Source organism: Agelaius phoeniceus, chromosome 7, assembly GCF_051311805.1.
Source record: "Agelaius phoeniceus isolate bAgePho1 chromosome 7, bAgePho1.hap1, whole genome shotgun sequence".
Taxonomy (NCBI): Eukaryota; Metazoa; Chordata; class Aves; order Passeriformes; family Icteridae; genus Agelaius; species Agelaius phoeniceus.
Genome location: NC_135271.1, coordinates 25,064,958 through 25,088,225, shown reverse-complemented (window position 1 = coordinate 25,088,225; position 23,268 = coordinate 25,064,958). Strand labels below are relative to the sequence as shown.

At 39.6% G+C, this 23,268-nt stretch overlaps 2 protein-coding genes across 5 annotated transcripts; one reads left to right on the top strand and one right to left on the bottom strand.

Annotated features, from left to right (window-relative positions):
• Nucleotides 1-1,001: 1,001 nt before the first annotated feature.
• MDH1B (malate dehydrogenase 1B) lies at nucleotides 1,002-9,678 on the bottom strand. Of its 2 annotated transcripts, XM_054636661.2 has the most exons (9): nucleotides 9,577-9,678; nucleotides 8,939-9,051; nucleotides 7,876-8,010; nucleotides 7,584-7,726; nucleotides 6,379-6,881; nucleotides 5,301-5,442; nucleotides 4,191-4,354; nucleotides 2,920-3,059; nucleotides 1,003-2,234 (listed from the first exon to the last, which is right to left on the bottom strand). In XM_054636661.2, exons 1-9 carry the CDS (start codon nucleotides 9,596-9,598, stop codon nucleotides 2,178-2,180), a joined length of 1,419 nt encoding a protein of 472 aa, XP_054492636.2. In that variant the 5' UTR covers nucleotides 9,599-9,678; the 3' UTR covers nucleotides 1,003-2,177. The 2 variants fall into 2 exon arrangements, with proteins under 2 accessions (XP_077037432.1, XP_054492636.2); XM_077181317.1 differs by having other exon boundaries at nucleotides 1,002-2,234; nucleotides 8,939-9,614.
• On the top strand, nucleotides 9,669-20,291 carry FASTKD2 (FAST kinase domains 2). 3 transcript variants are annotated; one of them, XM_054636452.2, is made up of 12 exons: nucleotides 9,669-9,751; nucleotides 10,345-11,120; nucleotides 11,528-11,631; nucleotides 13,050-13,158; nucleotides 14,509-14,632; nucleotides 15,761-15,900; nucleotides 16,182-16,354; nucleotides 16,761-16,924; nucleotides 17,406-17,624; nucleotides 18,472-18,556; nucleotides 19,585-19,699; nucleotides 20,150-20,291. In XM_054636452.2, exons 2-12 carry the CDS (start codon nucleotides 10,461-10,463, stop codon nucleotides 20,267-20,269), a joined length of 2,013 nt encoding a protein of 670 aa, XP_054492427.2. In that variant the 5' UTR covers nucleotides 9,669-9,751; nucleotides 10,345-10,460; the 3' UTR covers nucleotides 20,270-20,291. The 3 variants fall into 3 exon arrangements, with proteins under 3 accessions (XP_054492427.2, XP_077037431.1, XP_077037430.1); XM_077181316.1 differs by having other exon boundaries at nucleotides 9,682-9,738; XM_077181315.1 differs by having other exon boundaries at nucleotides 9,692-10,133.
• The last annotated feature ends 2,977 nt before the right edge of the window (nucleotides 20,292-23,268 follow it).

Sequence of the window (23,268 nt, the reverse complement as noted above, 5' to 3'; positions counted from 1 at the left end):
AGTTATTTTCCCTCTCATTAACAGCTGTGCAGTGCTGGTGCTTGACCTGCAGGTTGTTTGAACTATCTCCACTGGCAGAATAAAGGAATTCAAAGAGTAAGATTACTAAAGCCTATTCATATAGAAAAAGCCCAAATGTAAATACACATTAGAGAAGCTAACTTTTCTATCTTGGAAATTGAATTACAGAAAAACCAGGCAGTTTGTAGAGACTAGTGGTAGCATCCCTCCCTGCTATTTTCTCCTGAGACATCTGCCTCCAGATGCTCCTCAGAAACTCAGCCAATCTTCTGTGCATACACTACTGGAAACTAATTCCCTGGCGACTACTTCCCATGAAATGAATGGTTCCTAACCCTTCTCTTCAAGACTTTTTACAACACCTACCTCTACAATTTCCATGTGAACTCTTCCATGAAGATACTTACAATAATATCTCAATTCCTCTAAATGTTGCTTTTCCCATATACACTTTGCATAGAACCCCAGATTTTTCCAGACCCCTTGTGATACCCCAGCATTCTGAGCTCTTCTTTCTAAGACCAGTGAGACATCCCTCCCAGTCCTGTCCTAATCAGCCAGTAAATTATCTTCGTTTCCTCAGATAGGAAGTCTGCCCCTATTCAGAGCTTGAACCTCCATTTGAACAGAAATAATGAATTTATTGTAAATATATGTAACTGATTCAAAGAACAGGAAGCTTTCTATTTTGTTTTAAACATATCTGATAAAAAATTAGCAAGTACAGGAATGTCATTAACACAATCTTCATCATTTAAGACACCAAAGATGCAAGTAAAAGTGGTTCCTCAACAATTCTGTTTAAACAAGAATTTAATTATGTTTGACTTAAAACACATGAGTATTCTCTTGAAACTCATTAAATAAGAAAAACATGGAAACAAAGATGAACTTGTCACTAAGGAGATGTATAAACATATTTTTTGTTTAAAAATCAATTTTTCCTAAGAAGATATTTTATTACAAAAATACTGTGTTTCTGTACCTCTGAAAAAAAATATTTGGAATTACAAAACTTCTACTCTGTATGTGACAGTGGTCAGAATTTTCATGTGAACATTTTAGGCATTAAACTATGTTTTTGCAATAGTTTATTGGTCTGAAGAAACATGTGGTTAGATGCAAATGAAATCTTAGATTCATTAAGATCAGTAGAAATTTTACTTTGGTCTACAGGTTAAAAATGTTACATTCATGCTGGTTTTGAAATTTTTTTCCACCTAGAGATTTCACGGATTTTTTTTTAATGAGGAAAATACTGCAAAAGCTACAGCAATGCTTAGACTTTCTTTGTAGTTTCCTCTTTTGGGCAATGGAAACCTTATTTAATATGAGAATTTCCAGCATTTTCTCCTCCAGAAAACTCTAGCTAAAGTGACCCAGTAGGTAAGGTTTCCATTTCTGTTGAAAAAAAAGGCAAAACATGAGCTATTTTTCCTAGCCTCCTAAAATACTTCCACATGCAAGGAGATAAAGCAGGGCACTTTGGGAATACTTGAACACCTGATACTGATGTCACAGGAGAAGGCCACAACTAAGCACATTGCTGCTAGCAGTGGGAAGGACTCTGCTTAGCACTGAACGCTGACACAAGAGGAACAGGACAGCTCTACAGAACAGCAGTGCCATACAGTTAGAGAGCAGACAGGGAACGACGCTCTTATCTCATTGGGAACTCCCTGTCTGGGTTAAACAAGGTCATGGTTAGCAAAATAATTAAATTCTGCATTCATCAAGAATATCTTACTGTGTCTTTAGTCCTTTCCCAAAATCCAAGCATGGATAACCAAAAGGCTTTGTGCTCAGTAGAGGCTCTAACTTGGAATAGTTTCCCCATTCTTCAGCCCTTCCTTAATGGCAAAGAACAGCTCATAGTAAGGAATAGGCTGATATAAAAGCACTAGAAAGAATCTGAAGGAAGGGAGAAAGAAAACAAAGTAGGGAAAAGGTCTGTAGGAATGAAAATTAGAAAGAAATGGTGAGAACATTGGAAAAGTGCAGGAATTTCACAACCTGAAAATAGAGAAAAAGTGAAAAAACAATTATAACATCCTTTAGTATTCATTTGTTCTTATTTTGATGAATGAGGACAGAACTTGAAAAGCAATATAATAGGAAAAGCAGCAGAGAAACACTTGGGAGAAGATGTGGAGTTTTTACTCTGCTTCATATGGATGCATTTCGTTTATTTCCTTCAGTGCAACGAGCTTTTCCTAAATGGAAGAAAAAGCATATTTTAATATCACCCATTCTTTTAATCTGCTCCAATTTCTAGCACAAACTTAAAATACGTTAAAACAAAATAATTCTTACACATTAGTAGTTTGAAGATCACAAAACCTGATTAAAGCTGGAATGTAGAGTTTGGGACCAGTCTTTTTAAATATTTCAATAGTACAAATAAATTCTTTCTGTCTCATTAAGTGACAAGAAGTTCATTATGAAAATAGTACTCAATGATTTTATATTTTCTGAAAAATCCCTAATTCTAGTAAGGTCTGGTCTTCATTCATGCAAATCACAGCCATAAAATGCCAAAAGATATGTCTTCTAGCATAGAAATACTCTGAATACCATATAAAAAAATCAACATAGAATGTAGAAACATTAAATGAAAGGCAATATTTCTGTTTTGCACAAAGCCTACAGAACTTTGGAGTGCAAATTCTACATGTACATAGACAAACTCATTTTATCATCTCTTTTTGGGCAGAACAGTTGTCTGTTCATTTCAATACACAAACACTACCTTACACTTATAAATACCTGCTCTTTACAATGCCTAAGTGCACGTGTGCAGTTTGTACATCTAACACTTAAAGGTCTGTGCTCAAAGTTGTATCACAACGTGCCCATAGGTGGCAGAATGTGCATACACGAGACTCAAGTAACCCTCACCTGAACCAGCTCGTGGGCTAAGCGCCCTAGAACTTTTTGGGTCGTTTCATTAATTTCTAATTCTGTCATGGCTTCCCAGTTACCATTCTGGAGCCTCACTGGCATAGAGAAGATAATTCCTTCAGGAATGCAAAACTGACCTGAAGAAGAGGGGGAAAAAAGGACAAAACATGTTATTTCTGATTACATCCTCACCAGTGTCAACACTAAATCCTACAGACTTGCAAATGTCTACAACTGTAAGATCTCATTATAAACAGAGACTATCTTTTCCAATCTACAGTTCAAAAAAGAATGTCCCTTTTATTGTAACTTTGTACTTTAGTTAGATGTGCATGAACCATAGCATCAGATGGGTTTGGGCTGCAAGGGACCTTTAAAGGTCTCTAGTTCAACCCTTCTGCCATGGACAGGGACATCTTCAAATGTATCTGAGCCCCATCCAGCTTGACCTTGAATGTTTCCAGGGTTGAGGCGTCTCCCACCTCTCTGGTTAGCTTGTTACAGTGTCTTATCACATTCATGGTAAAAAACTTAATTATATCTAATCTAAATTGACCGTCCTTCACTTTAAATCCATTGCCCCTTGTCCTATTGCAACAGGCCCTGCTAAAACATTTGTCCCCATCTTCCTTATAAGAACTTTTAAGCACTGGAAGGTGCTATAAGGTCTCTCCAGAACCTTTTCTTCTCCAGAGCCTTTTCTTTTCTAGGCTGGACAATCTCAACTCTCTCAGCCTGTTTTCATAAGAGAGGCATTCACCCCTGATCATTTTGTGAGGCCCTCCTCTGGACCATCTCCAACAGGTGTCTTTCCTGTGTTGTAATTACACGATTGTGTATCAGGTGTACATCTTAAAAAAGGGGGAAAATTATTGATTTCATAAGGGTTAAATGGCTGCTGTGAAATATTCCATTAATTGGTTTACATAACTACACAAGAAGAACACACTTTCATAGGCTAGGCTCTAAGAATTATAAAGAGTTCTTGCACAAAACACATCAGAAAAGCATTTAAACGAAAAGACTAAGAGATCATCTGCAAAAAGACAACATTAACCCAAGAAATGCCTCTAAAAAGTGAGCATTATCACAAGCTCTGTTAGATTTGGAAGTTCTCATGATGAAACAAACTCTTAGCCTCACATGATTTGTTTTACAAGATTTTATTAAATGAAAAATATTGATTAAAAATAACATTATAGATGGGGAAAAGCTATTGTATGCAGGGCAAAGCTACAAGAGAACATGTGAAGCACAGCTAGCTTTACCTTCACTAAGTATTCCCACAGAAATGATCTCCTCAGAAGGAGAGCCATGGTACCAGTACCGCAGCACTGTGGCTACGGCATGCGCAGGTAACATTCCTGTGCCACGGGACACCCGGGAACTCAGCGTGCTCTGTGCCGACACGAGCTCTGAATGGATCCATTCGCTACCAACACAACATGGAGAGACAAAGCATGACAAACTAAGATGACTGCAGGAAGAGTAGTTTCCTAGAGAAAAAAGAACTAAACTAAAGAAAATAGTCAAAACTTACTCAAACATCACTGCTGAAAGCAAGGCATTTCTACAGACAGAGAAAAAAGTCTAACAAAAAGTAGCTTTAAAAGTTACAAGTCCTGTGAAAGTTAGGTCATTTACTCAAGTCTTAACTTATTATTATTGTAATTTATATTTTATAAGTAATTTAATATTTTATATGTAATTTATATATTACTGTCTTCTGTAAGAACCTATCTACTAACCAGTCTGCCTTTGTGAGCCTAGAACATAGAAATGTCTGCTCTCCAGTAAATGCTAAGTCTAGACTAGGGTGGGAGCTCCAGATAGCCAGGCTTGGGTGTACGTAATATCTGCTGCCCTCTCACTGCACCCACCCTTTCTCTGCTACTGTTCTTTCCACAGGGAGCTATCTAGCTGCTAGATATCCTTTTCACATATATTACCAAATCATCTATTTTGGGAAACTGACAACATTAGTATGCTCAAGCCTATTCCATGAAATTCAGGTTCAGAAATCTTTTAATACTATTTCAAAGTTCCTTCATGCAAACTAGACATCTAAATCACTACCTGGACATCCATCACTTCTTATAAACTGCTCATGATATAAGAGAAACACATTTAAAATGTAGGAAAAATATAATTAAAGACAGAGTTAGCAGGAGAGTGCAACAGCACAGCACTAGGAGATACCCAACTTCTTTTGCAGATGGAGTACCTCAATTTGTGTTTTCCTTTATGTACAGTGCCAATCAGTAAAGACAAATCTTGAAAACAAAAACATGTATTGATGTTTTATTAGACAATCCAGATAAGCATGGATTAAAAGCAGTTCTTTAATTTTACTTGAAAGAAATAAATCTGTACTGTACCTATCATAAATCATACTCAACAAAGGACGTTGAAAATTAGGAGGGCCCCGAATAGCACAGTCATATCCATAAAGTTTTGCATGCGACAAATCAATGTAGTTAGACCCAGTAATATTGCCCCAAACAATCACATCTTTAACTCCTGTAACAAAGGAAAGTGAAAAGACAAATACTTTCAGAAAAATGAGCTTCATAAATCCTTTTCAAAATGAATTATTTAAATCTGTGCCCTGCCTTGCTAGCAGAAATTATTTGATCTAAAAAATGCAACCAAGTTATCCCTAACATATGAAACCTTATCACAAGCTGAAAAAGCTTTAATTTATATCATGTTACTGTAAATAATAGACAAAATCTAGAAAATATTTAACTCTTAAAACAGTAACAAATCATATAGCAAACATACAGTTATGTTCCTTCTAAAATCCTCTAAAAATAAATATAAGATCAGTAAAAACTATCATTAAAAAACCTACCTGCTTTGGTGCAAAAAGATTTCTCAAATAACCTGCTGATAAACTATTCAGTCTCTTAACTTGCTTTTTTATTTTATTAGGCTCCAAAATATCTAGACTTGTCATCAATGACCAGTTCTAGCTATGCAACACTTACAGAATCTTGATGCTGAGCAGACTGTCAGAGCACCCCTTTGCTATGCAGTGCAGAACTGTGCAAATAAAACGAAGCTATAACAATTGACCTGAAAATGAAAGTTAATTAACCTCAAAATAATACTAGAACACACTTCTACTTTACTCTCATTATCTGCACAGCAGTATGTTGTCATGTTTATTCACAGCTCCAAAACAACAACGCACTACAGAGTGCAAATGCAATCCTGAAGTCCTAGCTCCCAATCTGCAAAACAATTGTCTTCCTTAGCATATTTGCAGTATGAAATACACACCAGAGTGGCAGGGCTGCATCTCAGAGCAAGCAAAGACTCCAGCATTCTGTACAGCCAAGAAATTCAGTGGGTGCACCACTGTGCATTTCTGCATGCACATCAACTGTTCTGGAATTAAATATCTACTCTTGAAGGTGCACTGAATTCCCCAAATGCTACATAAACATTCACCTGCTGTATTCATATTCAGCTTCCTGGCCAGCATGGCTTTAGCTGCACTTTCCCAGGATGTTGAAATGGCGATTATATTTTCAGGCCTAATGGATGGGCCATATATCCTTAACATTGTTGCCTTAAGGTTTGCAAAGGTTTTTCCTGATGAAATGACTTTGACCTCACTCTTGGCATTCTTCTCAATCAAGGGAGCATACACTTGGCAGATCTCACTCACTTCTCTGATGTAGTTCTCAAGGGATTGGACTTCAAGGTTTAAGAGGACATCATCAAGAACAATGATAATATCAGCATCAATAAAAGCCTGATCTGTTTTTGTGTGCTCTGAAATACTGCGGAGAAGTGGGAATGCCATGTCTTCAGCTTCCATTACAATACTACGAAGCATCTCCTTAAACTGCTCAGTGTCAAGCAAATGGATACTGATTTCTGTGGTCATCCCAAACACTTCTCCATTTGCCAACAGCGGGATCAGATGATAACAGATTGGAACTGATGCACTGGTAAGAGAGGATGTAGAAAAGTTACAGTTAACAATGAACCACTGCTTGTTTGGAAGTATTACATAAACACAAAGGTGTTTATTTTGTACTAGATTACACTTAAAGATACCATTAGCTTGTATCCTTTACTGCTCTTTTTGTCATTTTAACAGGTTAAGAATTAAGAGTTGGGTCCTCCTTTCATTTCTGAAGCCTTTCATTTGAAGGCTTCTCCATCCTGTGCATTTCAGTCAACGCCACCACTTAAAATGTATGTCTTTATAGAACCACAATTTTTAAGGTGCTCTATTAGGACCACTAGAAATTACAGGAATATACAGGAATTTCTATAAGTAAAGACCTACTCTTTACCTACTCTAATATTTCCAACAACATTTAATGCAAGATAGTTGCACTATAAAACTTCTAGCTTATTTTGTAAGTACTTGCTTTTCCCTAAACTGATCTGAGGGCTAAATGATGCCTGTTCATACCCCTCATTTTGAACTGGTGTAGAACATAACAAAACCATAAATTATTTCTAAGCCATATACTAATTGCTAAGTTAAATACTAATAGTGAGGGTGCAGAACCAAGTCAATTCATGAAATTACAGGGATTTGTGATTAACTTCAGATGGTTACACCTGTTATATGTGATAAGAAAAAGTGTATTCTCCTGAACAGAGTAAAAGTTCACAGATACTCTCTTCACTCTCACCTGGTAATCCAGATCTGCATAGGCTTGATAAGACTTTTAATCTCTTCATCCTCTTTTACAATTTCAAGATGTGCCTGCAGGTTCTCCTCAGCAATGGCTAACATTTCCTCACTCAGCATCATTGAAGTGATGCCATAATACTTCTAAGAACAAAAAGGATGATCTCTAAGCAAATGGCAGTCCAAGCCCATCAAGGTAACATTAACAATTGCTTTATTTTACATTTGAAGGAGGTAAAAGGAACAACAATTTTGTAAAACATGGGCTTACAGTATTAAAGGCAGCTTATTACCTGAGCATATTCCAGAAAATCATTAAGTCCTCCCAGAAGCTGACCCTTCCCTCCACGGTCCAACAGTTCTCTCCAAATGATAGGAGACTGACTGTGTTCCCATCCATTTGTTTCACAAATGTCATGAAGCCACTGCTGATGACATCCCCACCAGATGTTTTAATACATCACATTTGGTAACATTTAAACATTAAAACTACAAGCATTTCTTACTATTTCCTCTCAATATATAATTACAAAGTGCTCCAGAATTTAATTACCAGTGGGTAGAAAATGCAGGAATAACACAAAGCAAGGTATGGTGATACAGTGGGATAGCTCACCTCAAGGTCTGGATTTCACTTAGTTGTCTTAGTGGTACAGAAGACAGCAATGTTGTGAAGCAGAGAGTAATCTGAGGATTCTTAGTCAGCCACGGAAGGTAAGTAAGGTGAACAGGTTAATTGCTTTTCACTTAACTGCTTGAATTACTTGGTGGAGGTGTAAAGCAAAATACACAAAGTAATAAACACCACAGTACTGGCTATTTCATGGAGTAAGGCTGCAGTTTTTTTCAGAGCCTTATAGGCAGCATGTCTATGACATAAGTACTCAGGCCCATCCACACTGTGAACAAATATGTGATATTTAACTTCATACTTCCACTGTAATTCAAAGCCCTTGAATTCCACAAAGGCCCTTGACAAGTAAGAACCCTGAAGGTATATGTAATCACAGTGAGCAAAAGATTTACAGGCTGAACAGCCATTTATACTTTAAAAAATACCCCAGAAAACCAAGCAAGCAAGCAAAAACACCTTGAACTTTTTATTGACATAATACAGTTGAGGCTGGTCCACACTTTGTGCCCATTTTCTGTAGTAAAACTCAGAGATGTCAATTGCTCAAAACATTGTAACCTTTCCTCTGGCTGGCTCTCACAGCCAGAGATGCTTCTGCAGCACCTCTATCTACACAGCAAACCACTAATACAGGAGAAGAAGAAACATACGGCAGATAAGCATATTTCTTGGTTTGTAGAGCACTGGAGCATCTACCAGCGACTTGACTTACAATCTCTTACCTCCCACTTGTCAGGGTGCTGAGTAATCTTGTGAACCCTGAAGTTGGGTAAGTTAGTCTGGAGATAGTCAGCCAGGAGTTCAGCTTTGGCATAGTAAGGGCAGTTTGCCTTACCTGTAAACATAGCAACAGCAGCACAATTGGATGGTTTTGTCATTCACTGATAAGGGCTTAAAGGACTAAACATTGTTTATTGTGAGCCAGCTAAGGAAGAGTAATTCTGCAGCTGAAAAAGACTCCCGAGCCAGCGTCCAAGGGGCCGAGGAGGCCACTCCTGGGGACACAGCAGCAGAGATGCTGACGCCTGACCGGCGGGATGAGGGGGAGCGCTGACCCGGGACCGCCTGAGGCTGCGCTCCGTGCGGACACGGCTCCCGGAGAGCCGCAAAGGAGCACGGGGGTGAGCCCGCAGACAGGGGCCACTGCTGCAAGCACGGAGAGCTGCCCTGCCCGGCTCCCGGTACAAGGTGCCGCTGCCGGAGCTGCCCCGCCCGGCTCCCGGTACAAAGTACTGCTGCCGGTGCGTCCCCGCCCGGCTCCCGGTACAAAGTGCTGCTGCCGGAGCTGCCTGCCCGGGTCCCGGTACAAGGTGCCGCCGCCGCCGGTGCGGCCCTGCCCGGCTCCCGGCTCTCCCCTCACCCGCCACCACGAACTTGGCCATGCGCGCACCGCCCTCCAACGGTCGCTTTGGCGTTGCTCAGCAACGCGCCGCGCGCCGTGGCAGTTTGTCCCTCGGCCCGTGCCGTCCGTCCCGCGCGGCCTGCCGGGAGTTGGCGGCGCGCCGGGCCCGGTGTCTCGGCGGTGCGTGTGCGAGGTAACCGCGGCCGCGGGAGACCGGCCCTGCCCGGCGCCAGCCCCGCCGTTACTCCGGCGTACTCCGAGCCGCTGCGGAGCCGCCGAAAGACCTCTGTACCCGTGTACTGTCCCGCCCTGCTGGGCAGCGCTCCCAGGGCCAGCGGGAAGTGATCCCGAAAGCCAGCGGCTTCTCCCTGGCACCGGGAGAGCGAGCGCCCGCGGCTGTGCCGGGAAGGCGGCTGTCCCGTGGGATGGCAGGCGGACTGGGACAGGCTGGCGGGTGGGATCCCGTTACCCGCTGCTGAAGCCTTGCAGGGACCCTCTAGAGCCCTGTCGGGAGACGCGTGTGCCTGGGGAAAGGTCCTTTGGGAAAAGACTCTGCTTCCTGGCAGAGCTGGCAGGTAGCGCAGCAAGGAGGAAGCAAGAGTTGTCCTTGTGCTGAGATATTTGACTGAAATGTAGGAGACCAAATAAAAGCCTCTCTGCAAATCATTTTCCGGGGGTCTTTTACCAAATCTTCTCCCTTCCTGTAAAAGTGTGCAGATTTGGCAATTGAAACTGTGGGAGTTGAAGGTCTGGTAACTAATCCATAATTTTCAATTGTTTCTACAGATGTGTGATCTTGTGCAGTTTCTGCAAGACTGTTTCCACTGGTAGAATGTCATCGGATCCTCGGATCCCTTACTTTGAGTTGGCGTTTCAAATCTGTCCATGAGGCATTAGCAGAAATGAATAATAAAATAAGTTATTTGTTAAATACTGTCAGATGTGTGCATAGGTACAGTTCCATGCTCACTCTCAAATCTTCAGCCACAACAAGGAAACACGTTTTATGGATTGGCAGATACAGGGATCCCTTAGGAAATGTGAACTTCAGGAAATTACTTTTAAATATTTTGCCTTCTCTGCATGGATCATCCCTTCGATTTGTATCTCAAAAGACAGATGTTTATAGCACAGGTGCAGAGGCTTTGGTGAGTGAGAAGGCTTCCCAGAGCTCCTTGGAAGTTGAAAAGTTGGATGATTCTGGGAGCTTCAAAGCGAAGCATGCAGTGGATCATAGTGACCCGTTCTTTGCCAGCCTCCAGAAGTGCTCCTGTCCTTGCGACGCGCTGGACCTGGCTGCAGAGGCAGCTGTTTCCATCAAGCACTACACAAACTCTCTGACCATGGCCTGGAGGCTCTACAAGAACCTGTCGGAAGAGCAGCAGCGCTACGAGAAGCAGCTGATCTTTGAGCACCCGGCTTTCGTGAAGTTGTGCCAGCAGCTGCTGCGCGACGCGCGCAGGATGACGCGCGGGGACCTGGTGTTCAGCCTGCACGCCCTGGTAAACCTTGGCGTGCCGCAGAACACGCTCCTGCTCCAGACCCTGGTGAGGGTGTGCCAGGTACGTGTGAAAACCCCGCTCCTCAGTTTGGGATGAATGACCAGCAGGTAATTCTGGGAAGCTGTGCAGCATCAAAGAGAGTTGGGTTACATCCCTGGTTTAGTCTGATGTTCCATGGAAACAGTTCCCATAATTCATTTGTGTGTGCTGCTAATTTCCTTAACTTTTGAAACCGCTGCCTGATTTCGGATTTAAAAGAGAGCAGAAATCTCAAAAATCATTACCTCTTCCAAATCAACTAAGTTTGACTGATGTGAGACCTTGTGGGTTCTGCAGAAATAAAGATTGTAAACTGACTTTTCAGGGGGAAAAAGAAAATGGCAGTTACAGAGTAAAAGTGGTCAGTTTTTCTTTTCTGAAACTTTTGCTGGTTTGAAGTAATGCGACATTGTCTAAACTTTTAACAGGAGAAGCTCAATCAACTTGATAATCGATGTATCTCAGTTTTGGCAACTACTTTAGCAGGAATGGATAAAGACAAGAATGTGAGCGCTCTTCAAGCTGGATTACAGTGAGAAAAATATATCTTTCACGTGTCCTTCATATTTAAATGTTGTTGAAATGCTTGTCTGTTAGAAATCATCCAGGGTATGTCTGCACATAAAATATGTTCTGTGGTTTTAGGATTTAAATGATCCCATGACATTAGAGCTGTGTTGGACAGTGAATTTTGGCACTGTCTTTGCAGTTTCAAGGAGGAAGGCTTTTCAGAGGTAAAGGGTGCTAGACTGGTCACAGGGGATTGTGTTCTGACTGCAGCTCCACCAGTGCAGTTTTTTTGTGATGTTGATCAAGTCCCTTCACATATCTATCCCTTTTTCATCTGTATGCAGACGGGAGATAATGAGACCATCTTATTTAGGGACCTGTCTGATTTTTCATGATGAAAAGCATTGTTTAGCAGCCTGGGAATATTTTCTTGCAGTTTAGTAATTGAAAACTTAGATGAAGACTAGTTGTGTCCAGCAAGCCCTCTGTGTAGTGATTTATCAGAATAACTTCTTTGGCTTTTTTTCTGGGCCTGTGTGATTTATGTGTGCAACCAAAAATGCTCTTTTCCCATGAGATTGATTTTACTGAGGCTATCACAAAACTTGCCATGGATTAGTACTTTTGACCCTGTATTACGTTCTGCTTTGAGAAAGTGGATGTGATACCCAAAAACCAGTTCTCCTGGAAGCACAGGTACACAGTTCTTAAAAGTTGGTGGAAAGCAGGAGTGCCATCTACACTTTTCTGTCCTGATGTCTGGAGCTCTGGCCCATTTGCAGGGATGAGTTTCAGGGCAGTGCACTGCCTTAGAAAGTGACACTTAATATTTTTGTAGGTATGTTTACCTGTGCAGGTATATTTAAGGGTGGTTCAGACCTAACAATTACAGTACCACCCACTGAGCCAGAAGAGGAGGTGCTAGGGGTGCACCTTCATCTTGTGCAGACAGTCTCTGTTATCTCCTGTTCAGCCCACAGCACTGTTTGTTTGGTTTTGTTCCTCACTTGCATCCAGTTGTTGTCTGTGTCCATTCCTGAGTTTCCTGTCTGTTTCAGAACTTGCCTGCGCATCGATGATTTAAAGATAAAAATGCGCAATTTTCTGCAGAAGATTGTTAATTCCTTGAGGCTTAACAGCACTCATATTTGCACTGTCGCTTGTGCAGTCTGCTCTGGTGTCCCTGCTGTTAAGTGTATCAGCAACAACAATTCATCTATCAGGATTAACACTAAGAAAGCATTTATAATTGTTTCCATGTGTAAAATATCTGTGTCGCAGCTGTGTCATGTAGACTTGTCAGCATTTCAAAAAAAGGAAGGTAGGAGAAGAGCAAGGAATTATAGCTTTCACCTGGGGGCTGCATCAGTGAAGAAGAATGGGGGTACTTACCTGTTTGTGCTGAAATGAGGAGAGCTCTTGTGTGTATTTCTCCATCAGGTTACTAGTGGAGCAGCGCATTTCAAGCATCAGAGACATCTTTATTCTGCAAAACCTGATGAAATGCCTGGGAAAAGATGCTCCAGTTTTTCTGAAAAAGAAATTAGAGGTAAAGTTAGTTGGAGGCTCATTTTTACTCCCACAAAGCCTCTGCTCTTGTGTAGTTGATAAATTGTGTATGGTTCTTTGCAGACACTGAAAATGTAATGGAAAGGCAACTGTATTTGCTATATGCATCAGAGTCCAGCTATATCTGTAGGAGGAACTTATATTTGGAGGCTGGTAATAAAACAAATTGAGGCAGTGAAACAGCAATGCCCTCACCTCTTTGGGTTGGCCACATGGTGTTTCATTGGAAGCACTCACAGGCTCTTTCCTGGTTCCCTTGCCCAGCCTGTGGCTGAAGATGAGGTGACAGAAAACTGGTCTGTGATGGGGCTGTGTCCAGTAACTGTACAGGGCAGGAGGACTGGTGGCAGTGAGATGCCAGAACTCCCCAAGCTCATGGTCTTGCTTTCCTGTGTATGTGGTAGGTCCCCCGGGAAGTACAATGGCTGGGAGCAGGCTGTAGGTATTATGGCAGGGTTACTGGGTTTTGTCCCCTGATTTAAAAACCCTTTTGGAAACCTTCTTTCAAACAGGGCCTACTGGTGTTTTCATCACATAACTGTAGGGTTCTGACGTCAGAGGTTTTAATAGCATTCATGAAACATTATAAAACTGAGAGGAGAATAACATTTGCACTTGTTAACTACAGGGAGCACTTAATATTCTGAGCCCACAGGGTGCTATTTTTTTACAGGGCAATTTCTTAGAGATGCATTTTGTATTTAACCTCTGATATCTATACAGTGAGTGAAAATATTGTATTTTAACAGTCAATATAACTTGTAGTTTCATTTTTACTGTCATTTATATCAAGCTAATGATGGCTTTGATAAATGAAATCTCCTTTCTGGCATCAGAGCTGACTCTCTGCCTCAGTCCATATTCGTAGCTGGGTGTTTATGTAAAATACAGGCCACTCACATACTATTAAATCACTTTGGAGGCTTACAGTTTTCATGCACATGCAAAACCATAATTGGACTGCTATGAACTTTTAAGTTAACTCTGTCTAATTTATTTCTGCTTCTTTCTTAAAAGTTGGTAGAAGATGTGTATTCACTGTATTTGGAAATTACCTTTAATGAGGCTTTTTTCTTTTAAAATAACCTTATAAAGGCAAATTGCTGTGAACTTGTGTAGTGACACATTTCTGGAGCACTTGACCTGCTATAATTGTGTATTAAGAAATTGACAGTAGTTATTATGTGTTTTTACTGGTTTTTGCTTCTTTTTCTTTCCTATAAATCTGAACTAAGGACTTTGGGAAAGTTTTGGTGATAATGTCTTCACCAGAAAGCAATGATAATATACCTGAAGAATGAAGGATTTAATAAACTCTGGTTCACTTTAGATGGCAGTTCTGAGAGAAATAGATGGTTTGACTTTTCCGAATGCGCTGCGTATGTTTTTGGCTCTTGCTGCAATGAATTATTGTTCCCTTCCAATCCTGAATTCCTGCAGTAAAAAGATCCAGGGTAAGAAAAAAATATGTTAATTAAATTTCCCTTCCTTATACCAAATTCTTCCTAATTATTGTCTCATCTCCCTTTTCTGATTTCCTTTAAAATTCAGGAAACGTTTTTGTTTTACAGGATATTTTAGTTATGTGGAGCCATTTGACAAGCAGCAGAACAGAAAATTACTGATCAATAATAAAAGCAAATAGCTCTTGTCATCTCTGCCCTTCTTAACATTTATCTGGATTACATATTTTTCTTTAATTTTTTCTGTACACAGGATTTAAGAAAAAGAATTTCATTTTAGCAAGGAAAAGAGATTTCAAATAAAATTTTATAACAAATCTGAATTGGAAATTGGCAGCTTACAGGGTGGATTGGTGACTTAGTGTAATTAGTTGGTAAACTAAAGGAAAAATAGTGTTTCCTTGATTACTGGATTTAATTATTGAGTACTGCTTAATAGCCTCATGCTGTATCCCACAAAAATATTAAATGAAAGCTAATGCTTTCACCTCTCTCTATAGCTTTCCAGTACATTGCTTAAGCATATGTGGTCAGTATGTTTTGATTCATGCTTAAAATACATAAGAATTTGTGTCTCAAAAAGCACAAAGGTAGCAAAACAGCATTCTTAATAGAAATGACCCAGAAGCATTGAGGCTGCTTGTACAGTCTTTATTTGTCCTGGTCATTCATATATGTTAGGACACAATGTTTAATTGCACATCCTGCCTTCTCCCATAGGACTTCCACTGCACTCAGCACATAGGCCAGGTGGCATACACAGAGGGAGCAGTGACTTTCTGCAGCATTTTTTTGATGCATGCTGAAAATCAAAAATCCCGGAATAGAAGACATCCTGGGAACACAATCTTCTTACTTATTTTGTTAATTTGTCCCCTTAGCTGATTGATGTATTGTAGCTTGATTCTGGCTTAGTTTGGTTTCTTCTGTCTCTCAGTTTCTTAATATGTTTTAGCTCATTTGAGTTTTGCCTAGCTAGTCACAGTCTTGCACAGTGTCTTATCATATATTTCCCTTCCTCCATCCCTTAACCAAACTGTTCCTACAATGTCTCAGTCTCTCCAACCTACAGCTCCCATTGCTTTTTATCATTTGTCCTTCTTTGATCTTCTGTTACAGAAAACATCCATGATGTTCCATTTCGGCAGTTAATTCTCATTCTGGAAGTTTGTCACACTCTCCAGTACCGTAATGTGAAACTGTTTTCAGCATTAGCAGACTATGTTAATTCTACTGCCTACCTTTGGGACAAAAGACAGGTAAATTTTTTGAGACCAAATAATTTATAGCAGTACTAATAGAGTATTTGATGCTTCCATCTTACCTTTTTTTATGTTTGTGCTTGATCTTTGGAGAACAAATGTTTATGAATACCAATCTGATGAAGCTGTTGCATTTTTTAAATGCTGTTCTATTTATTGATAAGTAAAGAAACAAAAGTTTTGAAAAATTTGCTTTCATTAAAAATGTCTTCTATGAAATCAACAGGTAGGATCAACTTCACTGGGTTTTTGACTTATAAAACTATCTTTTATTTTAGATTATCCTTTTTCTCTCTGCCTGTGAGGCACTTGGCTTTCAGCCTACTGAGTTGCTGGATATTTTTGCTGAGAAGGTGACAGAAGACCCTGATTTCCTTAACTTGAAAAACCTTTTGACTGTTCTTCGAGTGTATTCACGACTCAACCATGTTCCCAGAGTCCAAAAGCATCTGTAAGTTTTCATTTAGAGTGCCTGATAATATGTTAGATAGTCATTACAGAGTAATGCATGGCATCTAGTATTTAATTTTATTTGTGAAAGAGCTCATAATCCTGTTTCATTCATCTGTAAGGTAAATTGCTGTGTCTTTTTGTATTTTTTCTAAATATGATTTTTTTTCTTTAACTGAAAGACTAAACAGGTTCTAGACTGACCAGGTTACTAAATCCTAGAGATTCTAATTACCTAGAGATAGGTAGCTGTATCCTCAAAATAAGAATCAAATACTAATGTTAGATAACACAAAATACAATTATACAAGATAATAAAGATTCCTAAGTTGTATTTTTGTTAGAAAAATGTACTTCATATAGCCTTATTTGTGTACTTAGATACTTTTCTTCTTCTTTTGGAAAAGGTTTTTTGAGATTCTTCATCGCTGCTTGAACAAGTGCCTGCCTCAGATTTCCAGCACAGAGCTGCTGAAGGCAGTGTATTCACTTGGCATCTTAGGATATCTTCCCCAGCATGCCCTTGATGAGCTGCTGAAAAAGGACAGCAAGGATGAACTTATACTGCCAGGTCAGACCTTACTTTGTCATGTTCTTCTTTTAAACAGGATGTCTGCCTGTGTATGTAATTTGTTGTAATTGTATCAGCAGATTAGAAATTAAAGAACATAAGCATGATTAATATTAAATTTGAAGTCCTCAAGACAAGCTAATGTAGTGATGGTGATCTGAGTGATCTGGATCTGCTCTAGGGAATCAGGCTTATTGTCTTGGCCCCATGGTGGCAACAGTTTAACAGTAGGTGTGCACTTAAACAAAGGCAGTCTTAACCATTGCAAACTAACTTTAGTACCTGAGTCATGAGTAAAAGTGGGATTTGGAATGCTCTGAGCTACAGTGGTTTGTAGGAGAATTTAGTTTCCACATTACAATTTTGTACAGCTATTAGAGTAGCCAAGTGGATTTTGCTATGCTAGACTATAGATGATAATGAAATGAAAAATTCTGTGGGATAATATATTGCATGTAATATTTTTTGTATCCTTTTTCAGATGATCTTAAGGAACAAAACACAATGATGCTTCGCTGTGTGAAAACGTGTATGGAACTTGACAGCCCTTCTTTCACAAAGCCTGCCTTTGTGCTGACTGAGAATATGTCCTCATTAGTATCTCTTAATCTCAAAAAGGCTCAGGAGGCACTGATAGAACTTCTGGGAGATGAGAACATGTTTCTGCAGAATGTTCGGCTGCCATACAGATATCATATTGGTATGAAGTGATATTAATGTCATATTATTTTAATACAGATTAATAATCCTCAAACTGATGAGATGGAAATAAATTTGAATAGGGTGCAAGTGATTAAAAGTTTAACACTTTGAAGACAGTAATTTAACAAATGATGTCATTGATTGATGAATCTACTTCTAAGGATGCTTCTATTAAAGTTTTTAAGTCAATTTACTAAAACTTTTATGATTTCTCTTGTTTACAAAGCTGCTTTGGACTTTTTTTTTAGGCATCAGCAAGCAGATGTTAATTGTACATAAATCCAATGTGGCCAGCTTTGACAGAGTTGACATGTTAGTACCAAATTATGTTAGAAAGAAAGCCAAACAGCAGCTGCCTTATTTGCTCTTCTCTTCTCTTTTGTTCTCTTGTTTCTTCTCTGGAGTTCTGGCTAAGATGTAGGCTCTACTTTCATTTCTAAAATGGGATATGACTTCTTTTGGTTTTGTATTCCTAAATATTTCTAATGAGGAATTGGATTTTGGGAAAATCTGAGTAGGCATGACAGACTGCGATCAAGAGTAGTTCCTTTAAATAATGATTTCACTCTTTAAGGTCAAATCTGCAGTTTCCAGAAACAAATACTTTTTTTCTTGAGATGGGTAAGCCATAGCTTTATATTCATTGTTGGGAGGGAAAGCTATCAGTAATAATTCAATTATTAGAGATGAGCAATTAGAAACAGACCAGTAGACCAGTGATGGTGTCTATTAACTTTTTCAAATGAGCTGTTCATTTGAGAACAATTTGAACAATTAATGGGTTCAAATGACAACATTAATTTTAACCTCTTGCAGAGTTAAATGTTTTGTTGTTTTGTTTTCAGATTTTGAAATCAGAATGGATTCAGACAGAAAGAAGGTGCTCCCCATAACTGCAACAGATGATCATCCTGACTCACGTGTTCAGAGGTGGTATTTTTTTTACTGCATATTTTTTCTAGCATGCTTTTTATTTGCATGTATCCTGTCCAATTACTTCTTTGGTTCACTGATTTGCAGAAGTAAAGTAGGTGGCTCAGTTGTTATTTGTGCCCACCAGAATATCCAAAAGTTGCCATGCCAGTGCAGAGCAACAATTCATCCAGCTCGATACCTTCTTCTAACAGAGGCTAACACTTAACATTTCAGAGAAAGAGGCAGGAAACATCACAGTGATCTGATACTCCTGTAATGAATGCAGGTAGCAATTTTTTTAAAGTGTTTGTCCAATTAAACATTCAGTTATTCTCTCAAGTCTCAAAAATTTGCATCTCAGTGATATGTTAGTTAATTCAGCTACTGAAATATAATTTGAATAAAAAGGATCATGATATCCACCTTTTAGATGATCAATTTAATCTTGTGTAGAAGACTGACCTCTCAGTAACTGAAGCAGGACATATATCATTTAAGTAATGCTTAAGCAGAATTGGGTAATGCTTAACATTTATGTGCTGGATCACTGCACAGCAATGTATTTTGTACAGTTTGCTTTTTGATTAAAGGAGAGCTAGTGAATTGTGTAACAGAAACTCAGTGTTCCAAGGCATTCAGCTTTCCTCAGCCTTCCAAATAGGTTATTATGGCAGGAAGTGACTGATTATGAATGTCATTAACAAAGGATCAAAGTAAATGCAGAACCTGTCAAATTAATGGAGAATGTTGAATGATCTATTTCCTTCTCATTGTGGGAGAAGTGGAGATCTAAGTGCCTAATTCTGCTGTAGGTATTTGGGTAGATGCTGGTGCTTGTGTGAAGCTCATGGAAGAAAAGAGTCTAAATTACTTAAACCTGAAGAAAGAAGAAGATAATGAAATTTGTGCAGTCCTGATACTTTTGCCTACCGGAATGACACATGTATATTCTGCAGTGCTAATGGACATCATGGAATCGTTGTCTCATAAATTATTATTTTGCATTTGTACAGTGAAGTCTTCCCTACTTTCCTTGGTTGCAGGTTGGCTTTTCTGTTTGCTCCTGTGTCTGCCTTCTGTCTGGGTACAACACACCCCCAGGGGAAGCTGGCAATGAAGAAGAGGCATCTAAATAAACTGGGCTATCATGTGATTCTGGTAAGAAGAGCCCTGCTACTATCTCTGTTTCTGTTAGCAGCACAGTGATGAGTATGTTTGGTAGATCAGGCCTTGTTCTACAAAGCATGAAGGTTCACCAGGAATGGTGGGCTATCTCCACAGTGGTAATTGTGTATAATTTCTAGTTAGAGGATAGTGGTGCTGTCACTAGGGAGAAAAGAGAGAGGAACTCTAAAAGACAAGCTACTACACCATTATCAGTAAATTATTAGTTAAGGAAAAAAAAATTCAAGCCACAAATTGCTTTGTACCTGAGAAACCTATGTGTCTTCGGCATATTTCTCTGATTTTTATAGACACAATGATTCAAGTGAACTTGTTTTCAGAATACAACTTCCTGTGGCCTTCTCATTGCTGAGCACTTGGTTTGTAGGACAGGGTAGTTTGGACAATAGAAATAATGTACCCTGTCCTTTTACTTTCTTGCAGATCCAGAACAAGAAGTTTCAGGAAATGAAAAATGAAGATGCAGTTGAGTTTTTGAAAAGAAAAATTTATTCAGAAGATCCTTCCTCTTTTCCTGAAGCAACTGTGCAGGATAATAATTAAAATAAACTAAGAGTTTCGGGTCTCCTGATTTCTCTTTTTCTTGTGTAATTTCTGTAAGGATTTTAACAGAAGAGATAAATAGTTTTATATACAACCACCTGCTCCACCCGTATTACTGAGTAAGAAATGGTTGTGAAATGAATACTGCCTGCTGATAGTAGGGGCTCTCTTTTGTGAGGTGGCAGCTGATTTTCTTTAATGGAAGGAAATAATTGATCCAGAAAGCACCCTGACATCTATTGCTGTTACAATGTCTTAGATTAATCTGTACTTTGCTTCCCCTCCTGCATGCCCCTAGTTAAATTTCTCTCTTCTCTAGAGCTGGGCTTGGGAAAAGATACAAGTTTAACTGTTTCAAGTGCTGTTGCTACCTAGCTCACAGCTAGGCACTAGGAGGATTTCCTCTCAACTATGTAGTTCTTTGTGCAGAACTAGATATGGTAAATCAGTAAATAACTAAGCCTAAGTGGTATATTAAAAGATCCAGTCATGTGGAAACTTCCTGAAAAAATCAATCTTGCTCAGTTTTCAGAACTTTAGGCCAGTAATGGTCCTGTTTGCCTTTATGCTTTTTCTTTTGAGCCCTTTGCTTCACTGCTACTGTAATAGATTTTGATGCTTCTCAGTGCAAGAACATAGATCTACTGTGTCTTTATAAGCTGACTCCTTCTGTCTGTTTCTGATATAAGCAGCTCCACCACTATTCATAGAGGTGTTGCAATACTCAGATTTGTTCATTATACCCTGCCATGCATCTCCACAGACCTGTTATGTACTGGTGCAATTGATGATGTTGGCAGTTCCAGAGCTGCAAAGCAGCTTTGGACCTTTGATAGGAAGGAGCAGAGAGAACTGATACACCTTTTCTGTTCTTGATAACATGTAACTGACAAAACACATTTTGTTCTGCTGGAGTTGCTCAGGTTGCTAACAGCTTGCTGGTTTCTGCCCTGTAATCAGATCTTCATTCACTATTTTGCTGTAGCACAGTCACAGGCCCATGGGATGAAGGGAAGCAGGGAAACAGCCATACTTGCTACAGTGCCTGTGTGCCACCTAACCGTGGAGCCCTTGCTTCACTTGCTAAGCTACAAGCACTGTGTTCTTTGTCTTTCTGAAGTAGCGCGGACACATGGTTAAGGTACTACGATGATGATATTAAAAAGGCATTATGGTAATGAGATAATGTGGAAAGAAACAATATGCTTAGAAAACTTCACTGCCCAACTTTTTTGTGGAACATGTAGATAGAATATAGTGCATATTTATGAAGGAAGCAGTGTAACCAAAGCAGCATGGTTGCCTCTCTCCAGCATAAAAAGCAGAGAGCTGTTCGGCATTTCAGTCTCTGAAATGCAGCACATGCAGAAAAACAGATTTGAGGCAATTGTAAAACTTAAGAGCCAGAGCAGGGGTCATTTGCTTGACTCAATGAGGAGTTTGTTATGCTCCCTTTTTTGGACCTTCTGCTTTAAGGAAGCACTGACAGTGAAACAGGCTGGTCAGTGCTATTCTGTTGTTCTGAGCTGGACTCATGGTCCCAGCCTGCACTGAAGGGTGTCTAAAATATTCTGTGCTGGGGGGCCAGGTAGCACCCAGAGCTGTGTTTGAGATGGTACTCGGTGCTGTTCAAGCTGGAAACCTGCAAACCAATGCTGTGGTGTCAGCCATGGCTCTTGGGTGGGCTGGGGAGCTGCTTCCTCCAGCTTCTCTGACCTTTTCAGTCAGGTCCTCAGTTATAGGTGTGAAAATTCAGGGACAGAACACAGGCAGGGGTGCCAGCAGCCTGGACAGAACTAACCAGCAGTGGGCACAAAATGGTACAGCATGTTATTAAATTAGTTAATTACTATATATTCTTTCTTAAACTCCCTGTGAGTAGGTAGAAACTTACACAAGCAGGGTGGAAGTGTAGTACTATTCCATATGGATCACCTTGCTTACTGAAGTTTCTTGCTCTATGCTCTCTCAATAATTTATGTTATCTACACTGATTCAGAGTTCCAAGCTGTATGAAGCTGCTGCCAGAGACTTCAGAGCTGTGGGTTTCTTGGATCTTTACATATGCTAAAAAGGTAGTCTGCTGAAAATAAATCCAGGTTTTTCAGGTGTCCAATTCATGTAGTAAGGAAGATCTAATACCCTGTTTTGTGCATTACAATCTATATTTAGAATACCATTCTCCTCTCCTGAATCATTATTAAAATTAGTGGGAGACTCACAATGAAGATCAACAATAATTATTTTGCATCTGTAATTATGGGGTTTGTCACTGCATGGAGTGCTTGGTGTGAAAGGTGCAAAATCCCCTTTTTAGGCCAAGCAGGTACAAAATGGATGATTTTAGCTGACCTGTCAGTGAGGCTAACTGGAGATGTAAGCTGCGTCTTTTCCTACAATTTTTACAGTCTGCCTGCAGATTCAGGAACGTGTTTCTAACCTTTATTCACACTTGGAACACTTTTTAAGTGCAGTGGCTGGAAATTGTTTCTCAATGAGGAGTGAGAAACAAGGAAGCTGCATATGGATTTATTTCATACAGCCCATGGGTGTATCTTATGAATGGATGGAACCAGATTTGCTGTGATGTTTGACTGACTGAAGGTATTTCAAGGGTGTATTGCATCTGTAGCAAGCCAAGGTTCTCAAATGGGAAATGAAAATAAGTAATTCATTAAGTAAACTAGATTGCTGAAGCAGGGGAAGATTTTCAATGAATTGAAGGCTTGTTAAAGAAAGTATAGGGCTTAGAGTAATTATATATCTACGACTTAAGGACAAGGGACTCAGCTGCACTAAGCAACCATCTATTCAACCAGACTCTCATAGGAAGGCACTATATTTTATTCCTGGGCCACAAAGAAGTCAGAAAAGTAGAAGCATGTCATTCCTTCATTCTGAGCTATGAAATATTGGACTTCGTTATTGGTCCTGCCAATCTCAAAGAAACAGATACTGCCTTTTATGATTTCTGGTTTTTACATGCTGCTTGCTGTTAG